At 39.8% G+C, this 25,593-nt stretch overlaps 2 protein-coding genes across 2 annotated transcripts; one reads left to right on the top strand and one right to left on the bottom strand.

Annotated features, from left to right (window-relative positions):
* The first annotated feature begins 1,416 nt into the window (after positions 1-1,416).
* Positions 1,417-19,469, top strand: LOC117659611 (amine sulfotransferase-like). Its single transcript, XM_060689084.2, has 7 exons — positions 1,417-1,500; positions 1,668-1,817; positions 12,795-13,000; positions 14,396-14,522; positions 15,882-15,976; positions 16,648-16,828; positions 17,925-19,469. Exons 2-7 carry the CDS (start codon positions 1,676-1,678, stop codon positions 18,083-18,085), a joined length of 912 nt encoding a protein of 303 aa, XP_060545067.2. The 5' UTR covers positions 1,417-1,500; positions 1,668-1,675; the 3' UTR covers positions 18,086-19,469.
* Positions 9,179-11,083, bottom strand: LOC148116826 (uncharacterized). Its single transcript, XM_087881698.1, has 2 exons — positions 11,079-11,083; positions 9,179-9,929 (listed from the first exon to the last, which is right to left on the bottom strand). The coding sequence occupies exons 1-2, from the start codon at positions 11,081-11,083 to the stop codon at positions 9,179-9,181; spliced, it is 756 nt and encodes a 251-aa protein (XP_087737824.1).
* Positions 19,470-25,593: the final 6,124 nt, after the last annotated feature.

Genomic DNA, 25,593 nt, shown 5'->3' with positions numbered 1-25,593 from the left:
ATGGGCACTTCCTATGACTGAATGTAACAACCAAAGCATATATCACTATCAACGTTTTTATTGCAAACTTCAGAGAACACTTCAGAGTTCATACACAAGAAGACACAACCACACACAGAATTCAAGAATTTCAGCAAGGCAGTCGGAGAGTAAAGATCTAGATTGAAGAATTCAGATTGGTTGCAGAAGACTTAGGTTGGAATCAGCCATTCCGATTAGCTCAATTCAGGCATGGTCTAAATGACTGGATTGCAATCAATCAAATCATCTCAAGCTGCCTTTGCTTCCATCCCTAATTCTTGGCCCCCTTGCATCGATCAGGGAAGAGAAGAGCCTATGTAATTCCCAGCCACAGAAGATAGGTAGAGATCCAGAAATTTGGCTCTCTGCTTTTATTGTGGAGAACCTGGGCACATGGTCAAGGAATGCCCTTCCAAAGCACCGAAAAAAGGAGAAAGACAACCCAGCCACAGCTCCAGGGAAATTTGCAGAACTAGGGAAACGACAACAGCCCCTCTTGTGAGAGCTTGCAGGAGAGGCTATCAAACCACTAAATGAAGCTCACATCCAATTCCCGGAAATTTTCTATATCCCATGGTCATCCCAAGATGGGCCTCTTAGACGTAGACCAGTAGTGGCACCAAGTGCCGAACAGCTATGTACTTCGCGTGCTTTGCATGTGCATGTGCTATCTGTGCTAACATGTGGCTCCTCCCCTTATGCAGCTCCATCACTGGACGCTGCGTGTGCAATCACACCATCTGACCATGCGCGCAAGGTCCCCCGTGTGCTACATGCCCAATCACACCATCTGCGCATGTGCACGGTTTTCACCATGTATGCATGAAGGCACTGTGTGCCAGTACTCTCGTGCGCATGTGCAAATGTGCACACATGCATAGGAGCGCCCCGAAGACCAGCTAGGTCCCCTGAATTGCACGCATGTGCACCGGAGGCCGAAACACCAGCTGGGACATGTGCGCATGTGCCGCTGCAGGTGAGTTGGGTGACAGCTTGCATGCCGGGAAAGATGGCTCTGCATGCAACCTCAGGCACACGTGCCATCACGGATATAGACCTCTGTCATCTATCATGGTTTTCAAGAAATGCTTTTCTTAGTAAAATAGAGAAGTTTACCTCCATCTCTGCCATTCTTGTTATTTAGGTTATTACTTAATCATGTTCTACCATGTTCTTTAGCTCTTTTTTAAAAATGCTGATTCAGTGCTGATACAATGTTTGACTAAAGACCAGTCTTCCTTAAATATTTGAGGATCAGGAACAGAAAAACATTGAAAAAATACTGTAAATAAAGTTGACCTTTAGGCATGATATGACTGCCTGCCAGACATTATATAAGAGTACGTAGTACTCAAAGTAAGATAAGAAAAGAATTGCAACTAGTACGTTCTAAGTACTGTGATTCAAACTTTGTCTTCTACATAGAACTTTTAGATGGCAAGAAGAGTAGCAAATTTACTCTTTGCAATGGAAACCTTTGTGGGTGAAAATTGAGCTCGTGACACTAATTAACTAAATAATTAGATAAAATAATTGAATGTGTTTTTCTTCATGTTGCCAAGAATCAGGATTTTGAAAGAATTGAATTAATTCAACATTGACTATCAATACAGGAACTATTTTCAATTTCTTTATTATATCAACAGGTGAAGCAATGGAGCCATCAAGGAAGGAACCATATCTACACAAAGGATGTTATTTTCTACCAGTGGTGTCCTCACCTGAAAAAATAGATTCACTGGAAAGTTTTGAAATCCGAGATGATGATACATTTATAATCACATATCCTAAATCAGGTAAATTCAAAGATGTCTTCCAAGGAAGAGTTGGTTTTGTATCCAGTGCTTTTATTCAGTTTTTCAGTACTTTGGTTGCTGCAACTGTATCAAGCTATAAACAGATTTTAACACTTGGCATAGAAGATGAAATGCAGGTAAAATAAAGCTGTAAAACTGTATTTTGACCATTTAATTTTACTTTAGAAAGCTGACTTTCTCTCATATTTCCATCAAATAGTTTATAAGAAGCAGTTGCCTTTATGCATCTCTGAAATGTTTACTATAGGAAGGTTGACTATGTTAGAACACAGAATAATAGAGTTCGAAGGGACCTCAGAGATCTTCTAGACCACCCCCTGCTTAAGCAGGAGGCCCTATACCATTTGAGAGAAATGGCTGTCTCTAGTTACTTCTTAAAAGGCTCCACAATTTCTGAAGGCAACTATTCTATTGGTTGATTGCTCTCACTGTCAGGAACTTTCTCCTTAGTTCTAGGTTGCTTCTCTCCTTGATTAGTTTCCATCCATTGTTTCTTGGAAAGTGGTTTGACCCCCTCATCTTTGTAGAAGTCCCTCAAATATTGGAACAGTGTGATTATGTCACTCCTAATCCTCCTTTTCATTAGGCTAGACATACCCAATTCCTGTAGCTGTTCTTTGTATGTTCTAGCCTACAGTTCCCTAATCATGTGTGCCGTTCTTCTCTACACTCTTTCCAGAGTCTCAACATCTTTTTTATATTGTGGTGACCAGAACTGGATGCAGTATTCCAAGTGTGGTTCTATTAAGGCTTTGTAAAGTGGTACTACAACTTCACTTGATCTTGATTCTATCCCTCTGTTAATGCAGCCTAGGATCGCATTGGTATTTTGCTGTTGCCACACATTGTTGACTCATGTTTAAATTATTGTCCTCTAGGACTCCAAGATCCCTCTCATAGTTACTGGGATTAAGCCATGTTTCACCTAGTCTGTACTTATGCAGTTGGTTTTTCTTGCCTAAGTGAAATATCTTACTTTTATCAATGTTGAATTTCATTTTGTTAGATAAGGCCCGGTATTTAAATCTGTCAAGATCTTTTTGGATCTTTTTTTTTTTTGTTTCGAACTTTATATTTTATTTTACATATATATATCAATGCATGAACTGTGTGGCACCTGGGTGTCATGCATTCTAATACAAATGGAACTGGTAAAATTGATCATAGTTATTACATTCAACCAACTTATATATTTCTAATAATAATTCACATTTATATTAAATTATAGTCTATCATTATTTATTTATTCCATGTTTTAATATATTGCTCTAACGCCACTCATATTATTTAATCATACATATTAATACTGCTATTCAATTTCTAAGCTTCCCTCTTGTTATTGCTTTTATTTTATTATGTAAAAATGTATACACTAATATTCCCCCTTTCTCTTATTTCTATCTCTATTCTAACTTGTCACCCTTTTATTAAAAGACATTTTCTTTCTATCCTGCCTAACATCTAATCGTGCCACGGTTCTAAAAAAGAAGGGAAAGAAAAAAGAAAAGCAAATCAGAACAACAACAAAAAAGAGAAATTCTTTCCTTTCTATCCATCGTCTCTTGTCCGCTTCAATACTTTGGTTGCTATGCTTTTTTTGACTTGCCTCCCATATTCCTATCTTGGATCTTTATCTCTGTTTGTATCTACTTCTTGGCTATTCAGTCTAAGTATTTCTCACATTTCTACCTTCTTCCACTGCCTAGTTTCCAAAATATCTACCCAGGCCCCTATCTCCCTTTCTCCAATTCACTTTTCAACTCTCTTAAAATATTTCCCCCCTGATTTAATTCACCAATCACTGTTATTTTTATTATTATCTCCTCCTTGTCTTCTTCTTTTGTTCGCTGGTTCTTTGGTTCAATCTTTTCCTCCATTTCCTCTGCTAGCTTTTCTGGGCGTCTTCATCTTTACTCATCATCCCTTGTATAGTATTTTCCATTTTTTTTCAAAATCTCCTTAAATCCTTTCTCTATGATGTCCTTTGTGCTTTGGAAAATCATCTATATCATTTATGAAGATATTGAAGAGTACTGGAACCTTGGGGTACCCCACTGGTTACTTCCCTCCACGTGGATGTAGTTCTGTTGAGGACTACATGTTGAGTACAGTTTGTCAGTCAGTTCTAAACCCACCTAGTGGTAGTGCTATCCATCCCACATTTTATTAGCTTGCCAAGAAGTAGGTTGTGATTGAGTTTATCAAATGCTTTTCTGAAATTAGGGCCTGGTGGCTCAGCAGACTAATAGCATTGTGATTAACACCAGCTGTCTGCAATTACTGTAAGTTTGAATCTCACCAGGCTCAAGGTTGACTCAGCCTTCCATCTTTTCTAAGGTAGGTAAATTGAGGACCCAGTTTGTGAGGGCAATAAGCTGACTTTGTATAAATATACAGAAGTATGAAGGCTATTGCTTAACGCATTGTAAGCCGCCCTGAGTCTCTGGAGAAGGGCGGCATATAAATCAAATTAAAAAAAAAATCTAAGTGTACTATGTTCACAGCATTTAGCTCATCTACTAATTTGGTCACTTTGTTGAAGAATGAAATAAGATTTATTTGGCATGATCTGTTTTCAATGAACCCATATTGGCTTCTGGTTATAACCCTGTTTGCTTCTAGGTTGTTTGATTTATTGCTTGATTATCTTTTCCAAGATCTTCCCAAGTTTTGATGTCAGGCTGATTGGTCTCAAATTTCCTGAATCTGTTTTTCTTTTTTCCTTTTTGGAAGATAGGGGCCACACCAGCTCTTTTCCAGTCCCCAGGTTTTTCGCCGCTGATCCAAGAACTTTGAAAGATATGTTTCAATGGTTCTGAAATTATGTCTGCCAGTTCCTTCAATAGTCATAATCATAATCATAAGTTTATTTGTCAAGCATATATAAGATAACAGGTAAAAGTATAAACATAATTTGAATACATGAAAAGAGTAAGTAAAAAGGAATATTAGGACAGGGACAGTAGGCACGCTGGTGCACTTATGCACGCCCCTTACAGACCTGTTAGGAATGGGGTGAGGTCAACAGTAGACAGTTTAAGGTTAAAGTTTTGGGGGTTTGGGGAAGAAACTACAGAGTCAGGTAGTGCATTCCAGGCATTGATCACTGTCTTACTGAAGTCATATTTTCTGCAATTGAGTTTGGAACGGTTTACCTTGAGTTTGTATCCATTATTTGCTCGTGTATTGCTGAGGTTCAAACTGACGTAGTCATTGACAGGAAGTACATTGTGGCAGATAATTTTATGTACTATGCTTAGGTCAGACTGAAGTCGGAGTAGTTCTAAGTTGTCTAAGCCCAAAATTTGAAGTCTGGTGGCATAAGGTATTTTATTGCGGTTAGAGGAATGGAGGACTCTTCTTGTAAAATATCTCTGGACTCTCTCGATTATATTTATGTCTGATATGCAGTGGGGGTTCCAGGCAGATGAGCTGTATTCAAGAATTGGTCTACCAAATGTTTTGTATGCTCTAGTTAGTAGTACAACATTACCAGAGAAGAAGCTACACAAGATTAGGTTAACAATTCTTAATGACTTTTTGGCAATGTTGTTACAGTGGGCTCGGATCTTTAGAAATGAATACTCCAAGGTCCTTGACAGAGTGATGGTCATCTACAAGGTCATGTCCATCTAATTTGTATTTTATGTTTTGATTTTTTTTTGCCAATGTGCAAGACAGAGTATTTGTTGCTTGATATTTGAAGTTGCCACTTGTTAGACCAATCTGACACATAGTCAAGGTCTTTTTGAAGGGTATTTGCATTGTCAGTGGTGTTGAATAGTTTAACATCATCAGCGAAGAGAACACAGTTGCTTTTAATATGATCACAAAGATCATTTATGTGAAGTATGAAGAGTGTTGGACCTAAGACACTGCCTTGGGGAACACCGCTATTAACATGTACAGGATTTGATAGAGCACTTCCTATTTTGACCACTAGTTGTCTGTTTGACAGGAAGGCAGCTATCTATTTATGTAGGAGTCCAGAAATACCATAGGATTTTAGTTTTAGAAGTAATTTGTCATATACCACTGAATTAAAAGCTTTACAGAAGTCTATGTAAACTGCATCTATTGTTTTGCCCTGATCAAGATGTGTAATCCATATGTTTTTGCAATGTAGTAGTTGTAGATTACAGGATAATTTTTTTCTGAAACCGAATTGTTTGTTAGAAAGTAGGTTGTTTGTCTCTAGGTGTAGGGTAATAGATTGGTTAATGATTGATTCCATGACTTTGCAGGTGATGCAACATAAAGAGATTGGTCTGTAATTTTCAACTAGGCTAGAGTCTCCCTTTTTGAAGATAGGGATGACCCTGGCTGTGACCATTGGTAGGGCAAGGTGCTGATACTGAAAGATTTTTCAAAAATTATGCTTATTGGTTCTGCAATTGAAGTGGAAAGCTTTTTTAAGAAGTATGCACGTAGTCTATCAGGTCGAATAGATAGAGATGGTTTTAAATTGCGTAGTGTCTTTTCAACATTGTCTTCTGTAAAATCAATATGTATAAGATCACCGTAATCATTGTAATTGTCTGTAGTATGACTGGAAAAAAATTGGATATGTGTTGTTGCTGTTTACAAAGACTGAGCTGAAGAACGTCTTAAAGAGATTGACTTTAATGGTTTCATCAATACAATCTTCATTGTTTGGTCCTTTTAGGGGTGGAATGTATCTCGAATCTTTAAGTTTCTTGTTTACAAAATTATAGAAGGCATGGATGGATTTTGCGTTTATAAGGTTTTCTTCTTGCTTGATGTGATAATTGGTGCATTCAATCTTTATTTGTTGGCATAAGATTTTGTAGCGGCTTTTGAAGTTAGCTACGTAGTTTGTTTTGTTTATTCGCCAAAGAGATTTTTTTTTGTTTTGTTTGTTTTGTTTTGTTTGTTTTATTAAATTTATATACCGCCCTACTCCCGAAGGACTCAGGGCGGTGAACAGGCACAAAATAAAATACATAAATACAAAAGTTAGAAACATAATTAAAACCAAATTAAATAATTTAGCCCAAGACAATTAAAAATCCCAATAATTTAAAACAAATTTAAATTTAAATTTAAAAATTTAAAAGAAAGGGGAGAAAATTAGGCCAGGCTGGCTTGCTGGAATAGGAGGGTCTTAAGAGCACGGCAGAAAGTGCGCAGATCCGGGATCCTCCGTAATTCCGGGGGGAGCTCGTTCCAGATAGTGGGTGCCCCCACAGAGAAGGCCCTCCCCTTGGGGGCCACCAAACACTGCTTGGCTGCCGGCACCCGGAGGAGCCCCTCTCTATGAGAGCGTACCGGCTGGTGGGAGGCTGTTTGTGGTAGTAGGTGGTCCCGTAAATAATCAGGTCCTAAGCCATGGAGCGCTCTAAAGGTGGTGACCAAAACCTTGAAGCGCACCCGGAAGACCACTGGGAGCCAGTGCAGCTCGCGCAGGAGAGGTGTCACATGGGAGCGCCATGTTGCTCCCATAACCACCTGTGCAGCCGTACTCTGCGCCAGTTGGAGCCTCCGGGTGCTCCTCAAGGGGAGCCCCATGTAGAGAGCGTTACAATAGTCCAGGCAGGAGGTGACGAGGGCATGAGTGACTGTGTATAGGGAGTCCCAATCCAGAAAGGGACGCAACTGGCGAATCAGGCAAACCTGATGAAAAATCCTCCTGGTCACGGCCGTCAAGTGCTCTTCTAAAGACAGCCGTGAATCCAGGAGGATGCCCAAGTTGCGAGCCCTCTCCGTGGGGGCCAGCGATTCGCCCCCAATAGTCAGCGATGGCGTCAACTGACTATATCGGGAAGTCGGAAACCACAGCCACTCGGTCTTGGATGGGTTGATCCTGAACCTGTTCCTCCCCATCCAGATCCGCATGGCCTCCAGCCACCGGGACATCACTTCAAGGGCATCGTTGGGGTGGTCCAGGGTGGACATGTACAGCTGGGTGTCATCAGCGTACTGGTGGTATTTCACCCCAAAACCACGGATGATCTCACCCAGCGGCTTTACATAAATGTTGAACAAAAGGGGTGAGAGGACCGACCCTTGTGGCACCTCACATATGAGGGACCTTGGGGTCGACCTCTGCCCCCCTGCCAACACAGACTGCAACCGGTCAGAGAGAAAGGAGGAGAACCACCGTAAAACAGTGCCCCCCACCCCTAACTCTTCGAGCCAGTGCAGCATGATACCACAGTCGATGGTATCAAAAGCCGCTGAGAGATCTAATAGGACCAGGACAGAGGAGCAGCCCCTGTCCCGAGCCCTCCAGAGATCATCAACCAATGCGACTAATGCCATTTCTGTGCTGTACCCAGGCCTGAAGCCCGACTGGAACAGATCCAGATACGTCGTTTCATCCAGGTACTGGGGGAGCTGTCGCGCAACCATACTCTCAACAGCCTTCACCACAAAACGAAGGTTGGAGACCGGATGATAATTAGCCAACACTGCTGGGTCCAGGGAAGGCTTCTTGAGGAGAGGCCTCACCACCGCCTCTTTCAAGGAGGTGGGAAAGTCACCCTCACCCAACAAAGCATTTATAATCCCCTGGAGCCAGCCTCGCATCACCTCCCGGGAAGCCAGCACTAACCAGGAGGGACATGGGTCCAATAAACAAGTGGTCGCGTTCAGTCTGCCCAGAATCCTGTCCACGTCCTCAGGGGTCACAGGATCAAACTCATCCCAGATAACATTCTCAAGACCTGCCCCAGTCCCTCCCCCTGAGACTACCCAGTCAGAGTCCAAATCTTCCCGGATCTGAGTGATTTTGTCATACAGATACTGAACAAAATCCTCGGCTCTACCTTCCAAGGGGTCCTCCCACGCTTCCTGGTGAAGCAGGGAGCGGGTCACCCTAAACAGGGTGGATGGGCGGTTATCTGATAATGCAATAAGAGCAGCAAAATAGCTACATTTCGCTGCTTTTATCGCCACTAGGTAATTCCTAATATGAGATCTTACCAGTGTCTGGTCCGATTCCAAAAGACTGGCCCTCCAACTACTCTCTAGGCATCTTTTCTGGTGCTTCAACTCCCTCAGCTCCTCAGTGAACCAAGGAGCCAAATGAGATCGGTGCCGGGTCAGAGGCCGCAAAGGCACGACCCAATCCAGAGCTCCAGCGGCCACCCTATCCCAGGCAGCCACTAGGTCTCCAGTCGAGGCGTGTGCCAGAGCCTCAGGAAATGGCCCAAGCTCCATCTGGAACCTGTCAGTTTCCATCAGGCGCCTGGGGCGGAACCATCTCACTGGCTCCACCTCCCTGCAGCGGGGTGCAGTGGTTTGAAGGTCGAGACGAAGGAGAGAGTGATCTGACCATCACAAGGGCTTGGTAACTATATCCCCTATCTCAAGATCACTCAACCACTGTCCAGAGACAATTGTAATTGTAATTTCTTTATTGTTATTGGTAGTTTATTTTTTCTGTTTTTGTGAGATATTAGTGGTACGTAAAGTTTAATGATTCTTTTGAGTTCGCGCAAGAAAATGTTGTAATGGTCGTCAGCAGTATTACAGCCAGAGAATAGATTTTGCCAATCAAGATACAAGAGTTCATTGTCTATGAGATCATAATTGGCTTTTTTCAAGTTATAACTGGGAATCCCATCATTATGATTTTTGAGAGGGCGTAAATTGAGACAAAAGTAAATCATGCTGTGGTCGCTGTTGGAGAATATTTCTTTTATTTGTAGTCCATAAATAGAATTTAAACTGTTGCAGAAGATGAGATCAAGGCAGTTGTTGAGTCTAGTGATGTTAGTTACTAGTTGATCAAATCCCAGATTAGTTACAGTATTGTATAGGGTTGCATGAATAGGTTCAGTTGTACATTCATTTAGGGTCCAATTAATAAGTGGTAAATTAAGGTCACTAAGAAAAATTATTGGGTGTGGGCAGGAGGCTGCCCAGGTTAGTAGTGAAGTTAACTTGTTCGCATGTTTGATGTCATAATCTGGGGCTCTGTAACAAAGTAAGAATCGAAGTGTGGTATTTAAGGACAGGTCGCAGACGATGGTCTCAGGAAGAGCAAGTTCGCGTGTAACTTGAATATTTTTTAGATGTAGGGACTTTTTGTAGAAGATAGCAACACCACCTCCTCTACGGATTTTCCTTTTTTTGTATGAAGATAGATGTGAAGTATGAATTAAGCAGTTCTGCTTTCTCTCTCTCTCTCTCTCTCTTTTTTTGCAAAAAGTTTTATTTATTTTTATTTTTTTCCAACACACAAATTACATCTTTTCGGAATAGAGCCTGATCCGGTCATCAATTTATACAATATTTTTCCATCTTTAACAAAATTTTGTATATTCTATTTTGCCATAACACTTATTTCTTAATCTTAAATTACCTATCTCAACTAGTACCATCTTAAAAGAATTAAATCAAATTTACTTAATCAAAACAATTACCCTTCTATTAACCCCTCTTAAATCTTAATTCAGTTAATACCTCATAATACATTACACAATTCTTACCCTAAATCTTCACTATTAACAATATTTAATCTTAAATCACCTATCTCCCCTATTACCATCTTGTAAAGAGTTTACTCTTATTTATTTAATCAAAACAATTACCCTTCTATTAATTCATTTTAAATCTCAATTCAATTAATACCTCATAATACATTTCACAGTTCTTAGCCTAAATCCTCACTATTAACAATACAGGTCAAACATGTTTATATTTCAAAATCTTATTTTCCTTTCTAAAACTTCCCCACATTTATTATTACTTCGTATAATGCTCAATAAATCTTTATTTCCTTATTACTTCACCAAATTTAGATCCTATCTCTAATCCCAAAAATATAGCAATTCAACATTGAAACATAGTTCTTAATTCAAATGAAACTACAATACAATTTTCCAATTATTTCCCACAATTCTATCTCTTTAACCATACCATTTATATAAAAACCAGTTTAAGTATATTATCAAAAATATTAAAAATATTAAAATATTAAAGTTATTGAAAATATTCAAATTATTGCAATTATTATAGGTATTTAAACAATATCCCAGTTTTTATAGTCATCAATTATTCTCAAGTAATACCATGTAGCATCTTAACAAAAATTGATTCATTATGTCCATTGATATATTTTCTTTTAACATAGTCTATTTCTCATATATTATAGCTTCCATCCATATTTCAATTTTAAGTATCTGTAACTTATTCTTCTCATATTTCTGTTAACCATTATTAATCTCAATATAGTTATTTTATAAATCAAAGTCCTGGACTTTTCTATTTTACCGCATGTTCCCCAATTCTTTCATTGTTAATCCCAGTGTGATCATCTTTATAACTATTGTTTTTCACAATATAGTCTCTAAAAACCTCCTTTTTATTATTACTATCCACCTGTACATTACTTATTCATATTTAATCACATTGTCTCTTCTTTATTTCCAGCCATTATGTCTTGTTTCTTCATGTTCTTGTCTTCTTGCGTATACTTCATTTTAGCTTCAATGTCCTCAAATTTTATTCTCCATGTAGCATTTTAATTATTTTTCTTATTTCCATTCCAAGTCAAATACATCAATTTATTCCTTCTCTAATTCCTGTGCCACTTTATTCTTTTTAAGTTGATGTCATCCCAATTATAAGAGTTCCGTTGTGGTTCCCCTTTTCTTTTCTTTTTTTCCCCCAAAGTCAAGCTGCCTGCAGAAATGAAATCATCCTCCACAAATTCTCACAGTTGTTATCTGTAAAGTTCATGATTTTCCAAAACAAAAACCAAGTTGCAATGTTCATTTTTAGTCCAGAAGGTATCTCTCTGCAATCCAGAATTTCCAATTGTTTAACAAGTATCCATTTTGTTTCAGTTACATAACAATCTTACTTGGCTTCTCTTTTTCTTTTTAGTTTTAAAAGTATCAAATCTTTTTTTTAAAAGTCCAGTCCAAATTTAAACTCTTTCCAATCCTTTGACCATGTCTCAATGTTTAACGTTTCCAATTAGTTTTATTCAAAAGTCAATTTTCTGTCTGGTTTTTGTCTCTTTAAAGTTACATTTAAAAATCTTCTTTGCCCCCATGCTCCCTAGCCACTATTTTATCGCTAGGGGTCTTGTAGTTAAAAGATGTTTCCCTTGATGTTATTACAAGCCTGGGTTGGCTGTCACTCACCCGGCTTCGAAAAACTCCATTCTGTTCCGCTTGCCTCCTGCTCAATACTTGAACCGGTTGTCCCAGCTTCGTGGCAGCCGCCATGGCTGCCGCCCCCCATCGCCAAGTGACAGAAAGTTCCCTCTGACCTTCGAGGAACTTGCCTGTTCCTCTTGGTCATCCAAGGTGCCTCTCTTTCTTCCTCATCCCTGCAGGACGGAGCTCATCGGAGCCTGCTAATTCCCCGACTGTCTTGCCGCGACACCAAACCGGACGTCACACTTTCTCTTTACTTCCTATTTGTTCTTTGCCATCTTCTCCAATTAGTAGACTGATTGCTTGATTTTTTTCTTGTTTTTTATGTGTTGAACATTCTCCAAATAATGATGGCTCTGGATGGAAATCTGAACAGTTACCCACAGAAGACAAAATAATAGCTAAAATTACAGAATGTGCAGAATTGGATAAGCTCACAAAAGAAATACAAGAGAAAGATGATACTGATTACTATTTAATATGGCAAAGATGGTACAACTGGCTGGAGGCAAAAATAGGAATATAAAGATGATTTTCGAGTACTCAATAGAAATGCATAGAAGTAAATAAGGAGTCAATTATATATGTACATATATAACTAAGTAATTAGGTGACTGTAAATATTGATACAAATAGAAATATGAAAAATAACCCACCGTTGTAATATCTTCTAAGAATCAGTCATTGGACTGAATTGATGTGTGTTCGTTTTGTATGTTGTTTTAATGTATCTATGTTGGTTTTGTTTTTTTCTTTTTATTATTAATAAAAACTATTAAAAAAAATGATGGCTCTGGATGACTTAATTATTTCTTATTTACAGGCACAGTGTGGATTCAGAACATTGTGAGCTTGATTCTTTATGAAGGTCATCGAGATGGAACTGAAAATATTACCCTGCTTAAGAGGGCACCATGGCTAGAGTATAATAATTATGCAGATTTACCTAGTTGCCCATCACCTCGTGTCATTTGTTCCCATCTGCCCTACTATTTGGCACCCAAAGGATTACAAAATAAAAGAGCAAAAGTAGGACATATTTTGGTAACTTGTGGGGTGGAGTGGGGAGCTGTCTATCTTCTTCTTCTTTTTTTTACCTCTGCATCTGAATGTTTTATTGAGAAATAAATGCAATGAAGTTTGCATGTTCCAAAGTGTTTGGTGATTTGCAGGCTGAGTAAAATGCTTGGCTGAAATAGAACCAAACTGAAGATCTATACAGAGATATTTAATCCTTCATGTTACTTTTTCCAAAATGACACTTCCAGATGGATTGGAATTTTTTGTGCAGCATAGTAAGTTTTTATCTTAACATATCTGGAGGATGCCAAGTTGAGGAATCCTACCTTTAGCCATAAAATTGTATGGCTTACGCATTGTAAGCCGCCCTGAGTCTCTGGAGAAGGGCGGCATATAAATCAAAGCAAAAAAAATTAAAAAATCCTTTTTACAATTACTACTCTCAGTCTCTTATGCCTTCCTGGATGGAGGACTGTAATAGCTTTAATTTTGCACCCACTGAAGTGTAGCAAGGTAGGCATTTGTGTGTTCTCCAAGAACTGCATACATTGCACTTCTGCTTTGGAAACTACATTGGCTATCTGTTTGATTCTTGTTCTGGTTCAAATTTCCTAGTTATGATCTTTAAAGCCCTTCAGGAATTGGGAACAGGTCATTTGAAGGACCTCTGTCCTCAGTTACCTCTACCCATTCCATCAAGTCCAGTAGGAAAGGCATGTTGGGAACCTGTCAGCTGGGGAGTTTTAGGGATGACCTAGGCAGACCCTTTTTTGCCTTTCCCCTATTCCCCCTAAAGTGAGGCTGGTTCCAACCTTCCTGGCCTTCTGGAAGATCCTCCAAATGGTTTTGCTAATGAGCTTCGAGGTTCTATGATAAAGTGTAGCTTCTAAGGTGATTGTATGAGAGTTAATTGATGTACTCTCTGTATGCTTTGCTGCCATTCTGGGTTTCTTTGTTTTTTGTCTTCTTTTTAAATTTAAATTTAAATTTAAATTGAGGTTCTTAATGGTTTTTATGTATTTTATTTAATTAATAAATAATTAAAAGTCACCCAAAGTCACCATGTAAGATGTACAGCTAGACAACTGTGATAGATAGATAGATAGATAGATAGATAGATAGATAGATAGATAGATAGATAGATGAGAGAGGGGAGAGGGGAAGGGGGAGAGGTGGAGAGGGAGAGGGAGGGAGGGAGAGAGAGAGATTGTAGATATATTTTTATCCATGGGAAGTTAACCTATTGTGAAGTAAAGTACAAATGGAGTTCTGCCCTCCAGAAAGTCCCCTAAGGTCCACCAAGCCTCAAGGTTTTTTGACCAATCCCACTTTTTTCCTGCTATATTCGCTCTAACTGGAGTCTCTGAGGATCATTTTTGACTAGATACTTTCTTCTTCCTACAGATTATTTATGTGTTTAGAAATCCAAAGGATGTCTTTGTTTCTAGCTATCATTTTTATAAAATTCTAACCACGTTGGAAACAACAGAAGAGTTTGATGCTTACTTGGAGAAGTTTTTGGCTGGCAAAGGTAAGAACTTAATCACAATCAAGTTAGTTTTTCTTTTGGACAAGAGATATGAATTCAATCCACTTCCTGCAAGCGGCAAACAATCCACCTCCCCTCCTTAAAATAAGATAAGAATAGTTATTTTCAATCTTCATTCAATTATTTCCATAAATTATATGCAAACCGTTTATAATGGGATGGATGAGTGGAGAAGAATGCAGGATTCCTTAAATAACTCATGATGCAAAAGTGGATGGGAGAGGCAAGAGAAAGCAGCTTGTTAAGGAAGAGAGAGAAGAAATACGAGGATCCATTTAATATAGAGAAAAATGGAGGGGAATAATTTGTTAGATTTAAAATCAGGGGTTAGTATTATTATTGTTGCCATTGTTATTGTTATTATTATCATTGTTATATTAGTCAGGAGACTGCAATGCTATTGCAGAATAGTAGTTTGGGTGCAAATTTACCAGCTCTGTTGTGGGAGATGCTCCCAAAGTGCACCACAGAAGGGCGAGCTGGCTTTACACCAGAAAGAAAGATGAGTAGATCTTCTTGCAGCAGCATCCAAGGACCCCCTCCCTTCACCGGACATGCCTTGGAAGTGGGCATCACAACCAGGAAGGTTCAGAGCCAACTCATCTCCCCACCGAAGTGGTACCTATTTATCTAGGTATCGTAGAACATTCTTTCAAACTGCCAGGTGGGCAGAAGCTGAGACAAATGATGGGGGCTCACCCCGCCATGCAAAGCTTAAACTGCTGGCGCAGAGACGGTCATTAACCCACTGAGTCACTGCACCTCATTAATCAGGGTTATGTTGGGAATAATGGACAGAATCTAAAATTAATACAAATCAATATAATTTGAAAAAGTAGAGAGTTATCCTTATTTTTTTAAAAAAAACATCAGAAAACTAAATAAATAAACACTCTCTAACATGAAATCACATGGGGAACATTTAAGGATTGGACACAGAAGAGAGCTAATGGGAGTAAGTCTGATATTTGCAAATGTACAAAAAATAAATTCAAACTGCCCAAGGATCCAAATAAAGAAAAGCAAAAGAAACAAAACAATATAACAGCATCTTGACAAAACTTTCCCCTTAACAAGTGAGAGTATGTAATCACATTAGTTATGGCTCCCATTCCTTCTCTCTCCTCTCCGCATTCAGCGTTATTAAGGTAGCCCCTCAATTGAGCTTTAATCCATGGGGCCAACCGGTCATAAGAATAAATGGAAAAAATTCAAGCATTCATAATGTATCCCTGAGATGGATTGTTAGCAGGAACATTGCAGTGCCCAGCTAAACAATTAAACCAAGTGACTTTGAAGATTGCACTCATATTTATGCCAAATTCATTTCTCTCCTATCAGTGCCCAGTAGTTTATGGCTTGACCATGTAGAAGGCTGGTACACTCATAAGGGTGATTTCAATATTCTCTTCCTTTCTTATGAAGAAATGAAAAAGGTAAGATGTGTAAATGTGTAATGCAATATGAACAACCATCAAGCACAGGAGGCTTTCGAAAGGGAGGAATGTGTAGAAAACCTTATTCCAACAAGGAGTAGTAGAGGTGACCACTGAACCTTGGTTATTTCGGTGAACTCCTGGAGGACTGGTGACATCTCTGAAGAAGCATAAGAGCCCCCTCTTCAACAGGAAGGAGAAGAATCGATGAAACTAGAATGTGGTCATCTTGATATCAAAAAGATTAATAAAAGGCATTTTTCTGAGCACTTGGTGACATGGGCAGGATATGAATTTAATCAATAAAATAAAGTAAAATAAAATAAATAATGTTCTCCTCTTTTGGCTCAAAGAAGGTTGATTCAACTCAAGTGCATTTTCAAGAGACCAAAGCATTTATTTAGCTTGGTTGGAGAACTGAACAGCTTCTTTTGCTGTCAAGATTGCTAAGGATGTAATAGTCTGAATCATAAATATATTGAGAACCAAAAAAGTTTCTCAACAACTTGTCTCTTGGAAACCCTTAGCAGCAGTTCTAAGGATGGATTTCTGGTGTTTAATGAATATGGTTCATTTAAAAAAAATAAAAATACAAATGATTTATCAGCAACATTTTCCTTCTTTTCTCCATTGTTATAGATGAACTAATATAAAGCTGTATCAAATTGCAGGATCTGAGAAGTTCTGTACTGAAAATATGCCACTTCCTAGGAAGAGAACTAACTGAAAAGGAGGTGGATGATGTGGTGGATAAAGCTACATTTGATAGCATGAAAGCGGATTCTAGAACAAACTATACATCCCTGTATCCTATCTTTATAGATTCTAGCAAAGGGATCTTTTTTCGTAAAGGTAAATCCATAGAAATGTATACTCTAGGGGAATGCTTATGAATCTGCCAGGATTGCCACCTTCAACTAAAAGGCACTTTTTGTAGAGTGGTATGTACATTTTCTAACAACTTCTCTTTCTGCTGTCTCTTCATGATGTCGCACTAGTCTGAGGCAGCCATAAGGCTTTCTTAGCTGCACCGATGTTAAATTGGTGGACTCCTTTTTATCCTGACAGAGTTTTTTTTGCCATGGATATAATCTGACTATTACAATGTCTAGTCTGTTGCTTGCACAGTCTAATAATCCTTTAGGAATGAGATTGTTCTAGTTTATACTGGCCACTTTAGCCTTTTGGAGACACATCTTCTTTGCTGTCTACCCTGGGCCTCTCCTCCAGTCTTAGAGCTGCCTCCTTTAAGCCTGCAGGGACATAGCCAATGCTAAAAAAACCCAAACCTATCAATCATTTCAATTAATCATGGGGCTGGTTCCAGCACGGTGAACTCCAGATCATTTAGAACTTCACTGGCAGACCATTGGTTCCCTGACTTCCCAGAACAAGATCCTTATGCCAGAGAAATCACTTGAGCCCTTCTAGTTCAAGAAATCTTTACCCTTCTAACAAGCCTTCACTCTGTAGTCCAGCTCTAGTTAAAATGGTAAGGAATCAGCTTCTTGCCCAAAAATTAGAAATACAGATTTGTATATACTGTTTGATGGGCGGGGAGGTAGCTAACCGTTCCTCTGATATCAGAGGAATGTGTAATGTTCCAGGTTTTGTAAACTATCCTGACAACAATCCGGTTGCGAACCGGTAGTAAAGGTAAATAGAACCCACCCCTGGCAGGCATGGTAATTGGAGACTAGAAACCACATCTGGAAGACATATGACCTTCATTCCTATAGCCCCTCCTGAAACTCTAAAGATATAGATATACTTATATTGTGTGTGTGTGTGTGTGTGTGTGTGTGTGTGTCTGTACATACACATACACACAAACATACATGCATTCCTACATGGACACCCATTCATTTTGGTGATAGGATGACACAAATAGCCTCTAGTTTAATTGAACAGAAATACTGTTGACATTTTTTTAACCACTGTTTTCCAGGCATTGTTGGGGACTGGAAGAACCACATGACTGTTGCCCAGAGTGAAAGATTTGACCGTGTCTTTAAGGAGAGGATGGAAAAGCTGCCCTTCAGATTCTGCTGGGATATGCAGGAGGATCCTGAGCCTATTTCCAGCTCAGTGGAGGAAAATAATGTGTGATATGTGCCTTCAAATGGTTTGAATCAGAGATGACCTTCCAAGAAGGGTCTTTATGTAACCTTGTAATGTTTAATTCTCAACTTTGCAGAGATTATAGAACAGAGCAACATTAAATTCTAAGCTATTATTAAATATAATAGAAACTGCAGAAAACAGTTAACAGTACATCTCTCTGAAATTCTTACTATCTTTTGTATTTTGATTCCACAAATGAGGCCAGATGCACTAAAGTTTTGACATTGTCCAGCTAGTTTATTTTATTTTATTTATTTTATTAAATTTCTATACCGCCCTTCTCCCAAAGGATTCAGGGCGCTGAACAGCCAGAAGATAAAACACAGAGATACAAAATTTAAAATAGATTAAAACGAATTAAATAATTTGGCTGAATTTTAAAATACCCCATAACAAATTAAAATTTATATTTAAAATTTAAAATTTAAATTTAAAAGAGGAGAAGATTTAGGCCAGGTTTAGTTCCTATAAACACTTTTTTAATATATACAATTTGCCAAGTCCCAGCATGAGATTTCCTCATATGGCTAAGGTCCTTTATCTATTGTCTTTAGTTAGTAGTGAAACTATATTGGTATAAAATTTGCTGTCCTTATTGCTGATGCCTATAATGTATCTACTAACTTCCATTTGGCTTGTCCCTGGTTAGTAATGTCCTTATTTCTAAAGTACTTAAGCAAAATTACGGGTCAAACTCTCTGGTTTTGCTGCCCTTCTCCTTTCAGAATGTTATGTACCAAATAAGGAGTGAGCTATAGGCTTCACTCAGGTCCTCCAAAATGGCAGAAAAATACTTAAAGCTCATTGATTAAGCCGTCTGACAGCCCTCTATAAAAGGGATGCTGCCAGACAAGCAGGTTGTTGGGTTGTACTGGTCTACTAATAAAGAGCTGTTGTTACTGAAAGAGCTATGTCTTTCTCTTCCATCATCCGATCTAACTGTGAGAGGAAAATTCCTCTCAGTGTATTGCTGCAGCCACATGATTGGCTTCCAGCTTGAACATTCAAATGAGCCAATCACAACACAGCTTTTGGCTCTGAGCTTTCCCAGGCTTTCCAACGGACAATGAGTCAGCATATAAGCAGCTGCTTGGGTCACACTCAGAAGAGACTCTCAGACAAAGCTACGCTCAGACGCTGACTCTCCCACATGGAGCTTCCAAGGCTGAAGTCACTACAATGGAACAAAGAGCTGAGCCACTGCCTTGCTTCTGAGGAAGCGGACAAAGAACTGAGAGCTTCCCATGCTGTGGGATGACTCTAGGAGGAGCTGTTGGACTTTGCTAAGAGGAGAGCTTTTGCTTGTTGGTGTTTTCTTGCAGGCTTTGTTTTTATGTGTTTTAGTATTAAAGCAAATAGTTTCTCTAGACTCCTCTCTCAACTTACATGCTTTGGTGCGTTTGTGTGTGTAACTGGATCACAGTCCACTGGATATCAGAACCTCCTTCACACTAACACAGAACATTATGAGCAGATCAAGACAGGGATTTAGAATGGATCTTGCGGAAGTGGTGAATTTTCAGGTTAACCCTAACTCTTTCATTGTCTACCCTGAGCAACAAAGTGAGATAGAATATTTGTGTGAACATACCTGCTTTGCTGAACAGCTGTTTGTGGGCTTGCCGATGCAATGAGTGGGGTAAATCAGGCTTTCCTGATTCACTACAATCTATTTGCCAACTCCCCAGGTTGTTTTTTTTTTCCAGGCATCTTTGGAGCAGGATCTGGCAGTCTTTCAAAACTCTGCTCACCCACAAGTATAATGAGGGAATAAAGTTCAGGGGTTTTGAAAGAGTCAGGCTCCCACACTTTTCTCTTTCAAAACTCCTCACCTAAGGAAGTACAGGACTACAGCATCAGCTGACCATCATGCGCCGCTATTTCTGCCTACAGAAGTAAAAAAAAATGCATAATGATGGAGGAAAGGGGAGAGCTGTTCCTGCCCCAGTCTAAAGCAGATGCTGATTTCCCTTAGAAAATAGAATATGCTATCATAGGGTTGAAAGGGACTTTAAAGGAAGTTTAGTCCAATTCTCCGCATGAGGCAAAAGACCTTATACAATCTTGGTCAAATGTTCATTAAGTCTATTTTTGAAAACTTCCAATGAGGGAACACCTATAACTCCAGGAGACAAGCAATTCCACTGATTAATTGTTCTAACAGTCCATTAATCAGTGGACTATTTCTCCTTATTTCAGACGACAGTTTCTCCTTATTTCTAAATTGGATCGCTCATTAATGAACTTTCCACCCATTACTTCTTATCCTACTCTCTGGAGATAAGTCAGTCCCCTCTTCTCTGTGACAGCCTCTCAAGTATGGAAAAACATTTATCAGGTCTCTCCTAATCCTTCTCTTCGATAGGCTAGACGTGCCTAGCTCCCTAAACTGTTCATCATACAGTTTAGCCTCCAGATCCTTTATCGTGTCTGCCCATGATAGGATCTCAGCATCTTTTTTAAACTGTGGTGACCAATACTGCATGCAATATTCCAAATGTGGCCTCCCAAGTACAATATAAAGCAGTTTTTATCACTTCTCATGATCTTGATGCTGTCCCTTCTTACATCTTATACTATAACTTGGACAATCATGTCAGATCCATTCATGTCCATCCATTCTGGAATTCCCTGGGTGTTTTTAAGAGACTTCACCTTTTACACCGACTTATTATATAAGTGATCTTTCTGGGACCTCTGATTATAAAGATGGAGGTCCACTTTGGTTGCTGAAACTTTGCAAGGATTAAGTCTAATGCAAAACATTAGACTTGATGTTTCTTTCCACAGAAAAGAGGTTACTTCTAGCTCCCCCATCAACTACACTCTAAAGTTAACCCTTTTCCATTCTTGATTCTGGGTATTTCAATCTTAATGTGTTTGTTAATGTAATTAATTAAGGTAATCTTAATGTAATTGATTAATTGATTAGTCTCAACAGCAATATCAAATAAAAAATAAAATAAAGGTAAAAGTGTGTAATTTAATTACAAAATAAGATGTGTAAAAGAAAATACAATAATGAAATATATAAGTGGTAAATAAAAAGAATCGATTCCGATAATTACATTACCTGTAATGTAATTACAGGTAACAGGTTCTGTTTGATATAACATGTTTTTGGTTGAACGTCCTGGTCTATAAACTTAGCATTTCTCTTTACACTGTGTACCTTAAAGCCCAGGAGGAAGTAGGGAAGCTTGACATTCGGGACTCCAGGTGCAGTTCTTTCAAATAGAGATCTTAGTGTCAAAGTCTAAGAGGTGCACAGAATTAATAATCAAACAGAACACAAGCAATATCTTTGATGGCTGGGGCATCACCTATTCAGAGCTTCTCATGATATGGCAGTTGACATAATTACGCTTAATTATTGATTGGCTCTGTACGAAGTAGATACCTGGTTCTGTTTGCCCATGGGGGTTGACATGTTCTTGTCAGTTCCCAATATGCTTCTTAAAAAGGGGGGCTGAAATTGTTCAGATGAGGTAGCTTTTGTAGGACCCCATAATTCCATACATAGGTCAGTCTAGCCCCGTGATGGCGAACCTATGGCATGCATGCCACAGGTGGCAAGCAGAGCCCTCTCTCTGGGCATGTGAGCCCTCTTTGCGGGCAAACGAGCCCTCGCCTCAGCTCTGCTCCACTCTGCATATGCGCACACCTCCCACTGGCCAGCTGATTTTCGGGTCTCTGCCACACATGTGTGTGGGCGAGATGCATGCACATGTGCCGGGGGGTGCAGGCTTATGCACACATACACAGGGGGGAGAGCGGGGGGGTGGAGGGCGCCCCCCATGGCCCGTTTTTGGTCCCAGGAGGCTGCAGGAAGGCCTGCTAGGCTCAAAATGGGGTGCAGGAGGTCGCCTGCGTGCATGGGAGTGTGGGGGAGTATGGGATGTTGCACGCTCATGCACGGGGGGGGCAGGGTGTGGGGCGTTGTGCATGCATTGCATCAGCACGTGATGACCCAAAGGTTAGCCATCACTGGTCTAACACATATTCTAGGCAGAGGTGTCTGTACACAGTGCCAGCTACTTTTTTTTAAAAAAATAAATTTTATTAATTTTTTCAAATTATAATCAACACAAGACAAAAACATTGTTTATACATACAAACAAAAACCATATATTCCCCTCCCTCCCTCCCCCATTCATAACACTAAACATAAAAAAACACGTCTATCCCGGCAGATATTGTTCCTGCCCTCATTGGTAAATAATTATGCCCACAACACAGAATAAGGTAAGTAATCCCCAAATATGATTTTCATACAATTATCTTTCAATCTAAATAAGTATATCTCTCTTCATATTAACATAGGCCCTCACTTCATCTCAATCCTTTTATTCAACCACCGATACCAACTGTCCCAACTTTGAAAAAATTCAGAATTCTCTTTTTCTTTCAACACATACGTCATTCTATCTGCCTCAGCGCACTCTAATACTTTGTTTATAATTTGGGCACTAGCTGGTATTTCTTTTCCTTTCCACTATTGGGCGAACCCTATTCTAGCTGCAACTAAAGTATGTAGAGTGAGATACCATTTTTTCTTGCTCAGCCCCTCTGGGCAAATACTTAGTAATTATATCTTAGGTTTCCATTGGAGGTCCACATTAGTAATTTCCTTAATCCAATTCTTAATTCTTCTCCAATACTTCTTTGCCATTATACAAATCCACCATGGGTGGAAATACATACCTCTGGTTTTCCCACATTTCCAACATAACTCTGATGCACCCGGAAACATTTTAGCAATTCTTGCTGGTGGGAGTGCCACCTATACAACATTTTATATGGATTTTCCTTGAAAGACGTTGCCATAGTCATTTTAATATTCCCCCCTCCCACATTTGTTGCCATTTTTCTAGGGGGATCGAGTACCCAAAATTCCTCCCCCAGGCAATCATAGTGTCTTTTACAACCACCTCTCCTATCATTCGCTCAAGCAATTGTACATGCATTTTGGTTATGTATTAACCAAATAATATTTTATCAAAACTCTGTTCCATCACATATATCCCATAATTATCTCTATCTCTCCTGTAATGAGATTGAACTGTAGCATAGGTCCACCAATCTAGCCTAATTCCTTTATCAACCAAAACTCCCCTAGACCTTAATATCCTTTGGGCATCCACAAGATCTTTATATCTAAAAATATTATCCTGTTTAAGAGTTGTTGGGTATGTCATCGCTTCTATTGCTGAGAACCAGGTTGGGATCTTGGTATAAAATTTTCCTCTAATTATGTCCCAGGTTTCCAGCAATATTCGCCTTAGATAATGTCTCTTGAAATACTTATACTGTTGAACTTTCTCTCTCCATAGCAGTGCATGCCAGCCATGTTGTAGGTCGTGTCCTTCTAAATCTAATAAAGACCTCCTCTTCAATTACACCCAATCCTTCATCCAGGCTAGCAGTGAAGCTCGATAATATAGTTCCCAGCAGGGGAGACCCCCTCTCTCTATGCTCTTGTAACATTTTGAGCTTTACCCTAGGCCTCCTCCCCTGCCAAATAAATTTCAGCACGACTCGATCCAGACTTTTAAAAACCTTTTATCTAGCCTCGCCGGAGCTGATTGAAATAAAAATAGCCATTTAGGCAAAACATGTGTCTTAATTGCTGCTATCCATCCCATCAAAGACAAAAGCTACTTGGTTGTGCTGTTCAGTATTTGCTGTTCCTGCCTGTATCTTATACCCTGCTACTAGGCGTTGCAATATATCCTACCCTACCTCATAGAGATAGTATGAGATGAGATAGTAATCCAATTTATCTTGAAAGCAACATGACTTTAAAGTACAGCTACGTCATGGTTAATATAAGTTCATGTGCGAGGACTGGTCATAAGTGCGAGGACCTTCCAGAAATGACTCTGACCAGCTAGCCATGCCCACCTAGTCACATGACCTCCAAGCCACACCCACAAAATAAGCCACACCCACAGAACCAGTAGTAAAAAAAATTTAGAACCCACCCCTGATGTGGCTGTAGTTCTGTTGAAGACTACATGTTATTTATTTATTTATTTATTTTATTTTATCATATTTGTATACCGCCCTACTCCCGAAGGACTCAGGGCAGTGAACAGCCAAAATAAAATACAAAGACATACAAAAGTTAAAAAACTATTAAAAACAGATTAAATAATGTTGAGTACAGTTTGTCAGTCAGTTATAAACCCACCTAGTTGTAGTGCTATCTATCTATCTATCTATCTATCTATCTATCTATCTATCTATCTATCATCAAAATATTAAGATCCAAAAAAGTTTTTCAACAACTTGTCTCTTGGAAACCCTTAGCAGCAGTTCTAAGGATGGATTTCTGTGTTTAATGAATATGGTTCATTTTAAAAAAATAAAACTACAAATGATTTATCAGCAACATTTTTCTTCTTTTCTCCATTGTTATGGATGAACTAATATAAAACTGTATCAAATTGCAGGATCTGAGAAGTTCTGTACTGAAAATATGCCACTTCCTAGGAAAAGAACTAACTGAAAAGGAGGTGGATGATGTAGTGGATAAAGCTACATTTGATAGCATGAAAGCAGATTCTAGAACAAACTAAGCATCCATGAATCATAACTTAATAGATTCTAGCAAAGGCGTCTTTCTTTCTAAAGGTAAATCCATAGAAATTTATACTCTAGGGCAGCGGTTCTCAACCTGTGGGTCATGACCCCTTTACAGGGGTCACCTAAGACCATCGGAAAACACATATTTTCAATGGTGTTAGGAACCGAGACACCGCTCCTCTATCTGTCTCAGATCAGCTGGCCGTAACATCTTAGTGCGCGTGTGCACCGGCCATGCCGTCATTGCCTGCATGCAGTCCCGGGACTCCGCCCTTTGCCAGCCAGGAGCGCTGCCACCAGTCACTCCCGTGCACCCAGCTGCCTACCTGCCTCATCATTGCCACTATGAGAAAAGTCACTGAAGTTGCGCTGCCTGGGATCCATGTGGGCTGCCGCAGGGAGAGGCCAGGTATGGCTGGCTAGACACTACTTGGAGCAGAGTTCGAGGCTGGCAGGAGGAGGAACATTGCCTCTTAGCCTGCTCGAACTGTCTGCTGCCGCAGCCTGCCACCATCCCCTCACCCCTGCCAGCTGCTCCTGCCACTGTCAGGGAAGCGGCTGTGCAAGAATCGCTGCCGCCAAGGGCAAGGGGGCAGTGGTGGCAAGTATGGGCTTCCTTGTCTCTCCACCCGAGGAGACTTCTGTCATAGCCCCAGACCTCCAGAGGGAGGGAGGGAGGGAAGCCCTGGCCTGCTGCTCTTGCCGCTGCCACCCCCTTGCCTCCAGCAAGAGTGGTTCTCATGGTGCCGCTTCTCCGGCAGCATCAGGAGCAACTGCCGGGGAAAAGAAGGAGGGGCAGGCTGTGGTGGCAGGCCGTTCTCACCGGGTAACAGACAGGCCGCTCCTGGAGCAGGCAGGAGAAGGAGAAGCCACCAGCAGGGAGGCGAGCTGCCTCAGGAGGACTG

Source organism: Pantherophis guttatus, chromosome 1 (assembly GCF_059756535.1).
Source record: "Pantherophis guttatus breed Tessera chromosome 1, ASM5975653v1, whole genome shotgun sequence".
Classification (NCBI taxonomy): Eukaryota; Metazoa; Chordata; class Lepidosauria; order Squamata; family Colubridae; genus Pantherophis; species Pantherophis guttatus.
The sequence above is the reverse complement of the archived record's forward strand: the minus strand, read 5'-3'. Positions and strand labels throughout refer to the sequence as shown.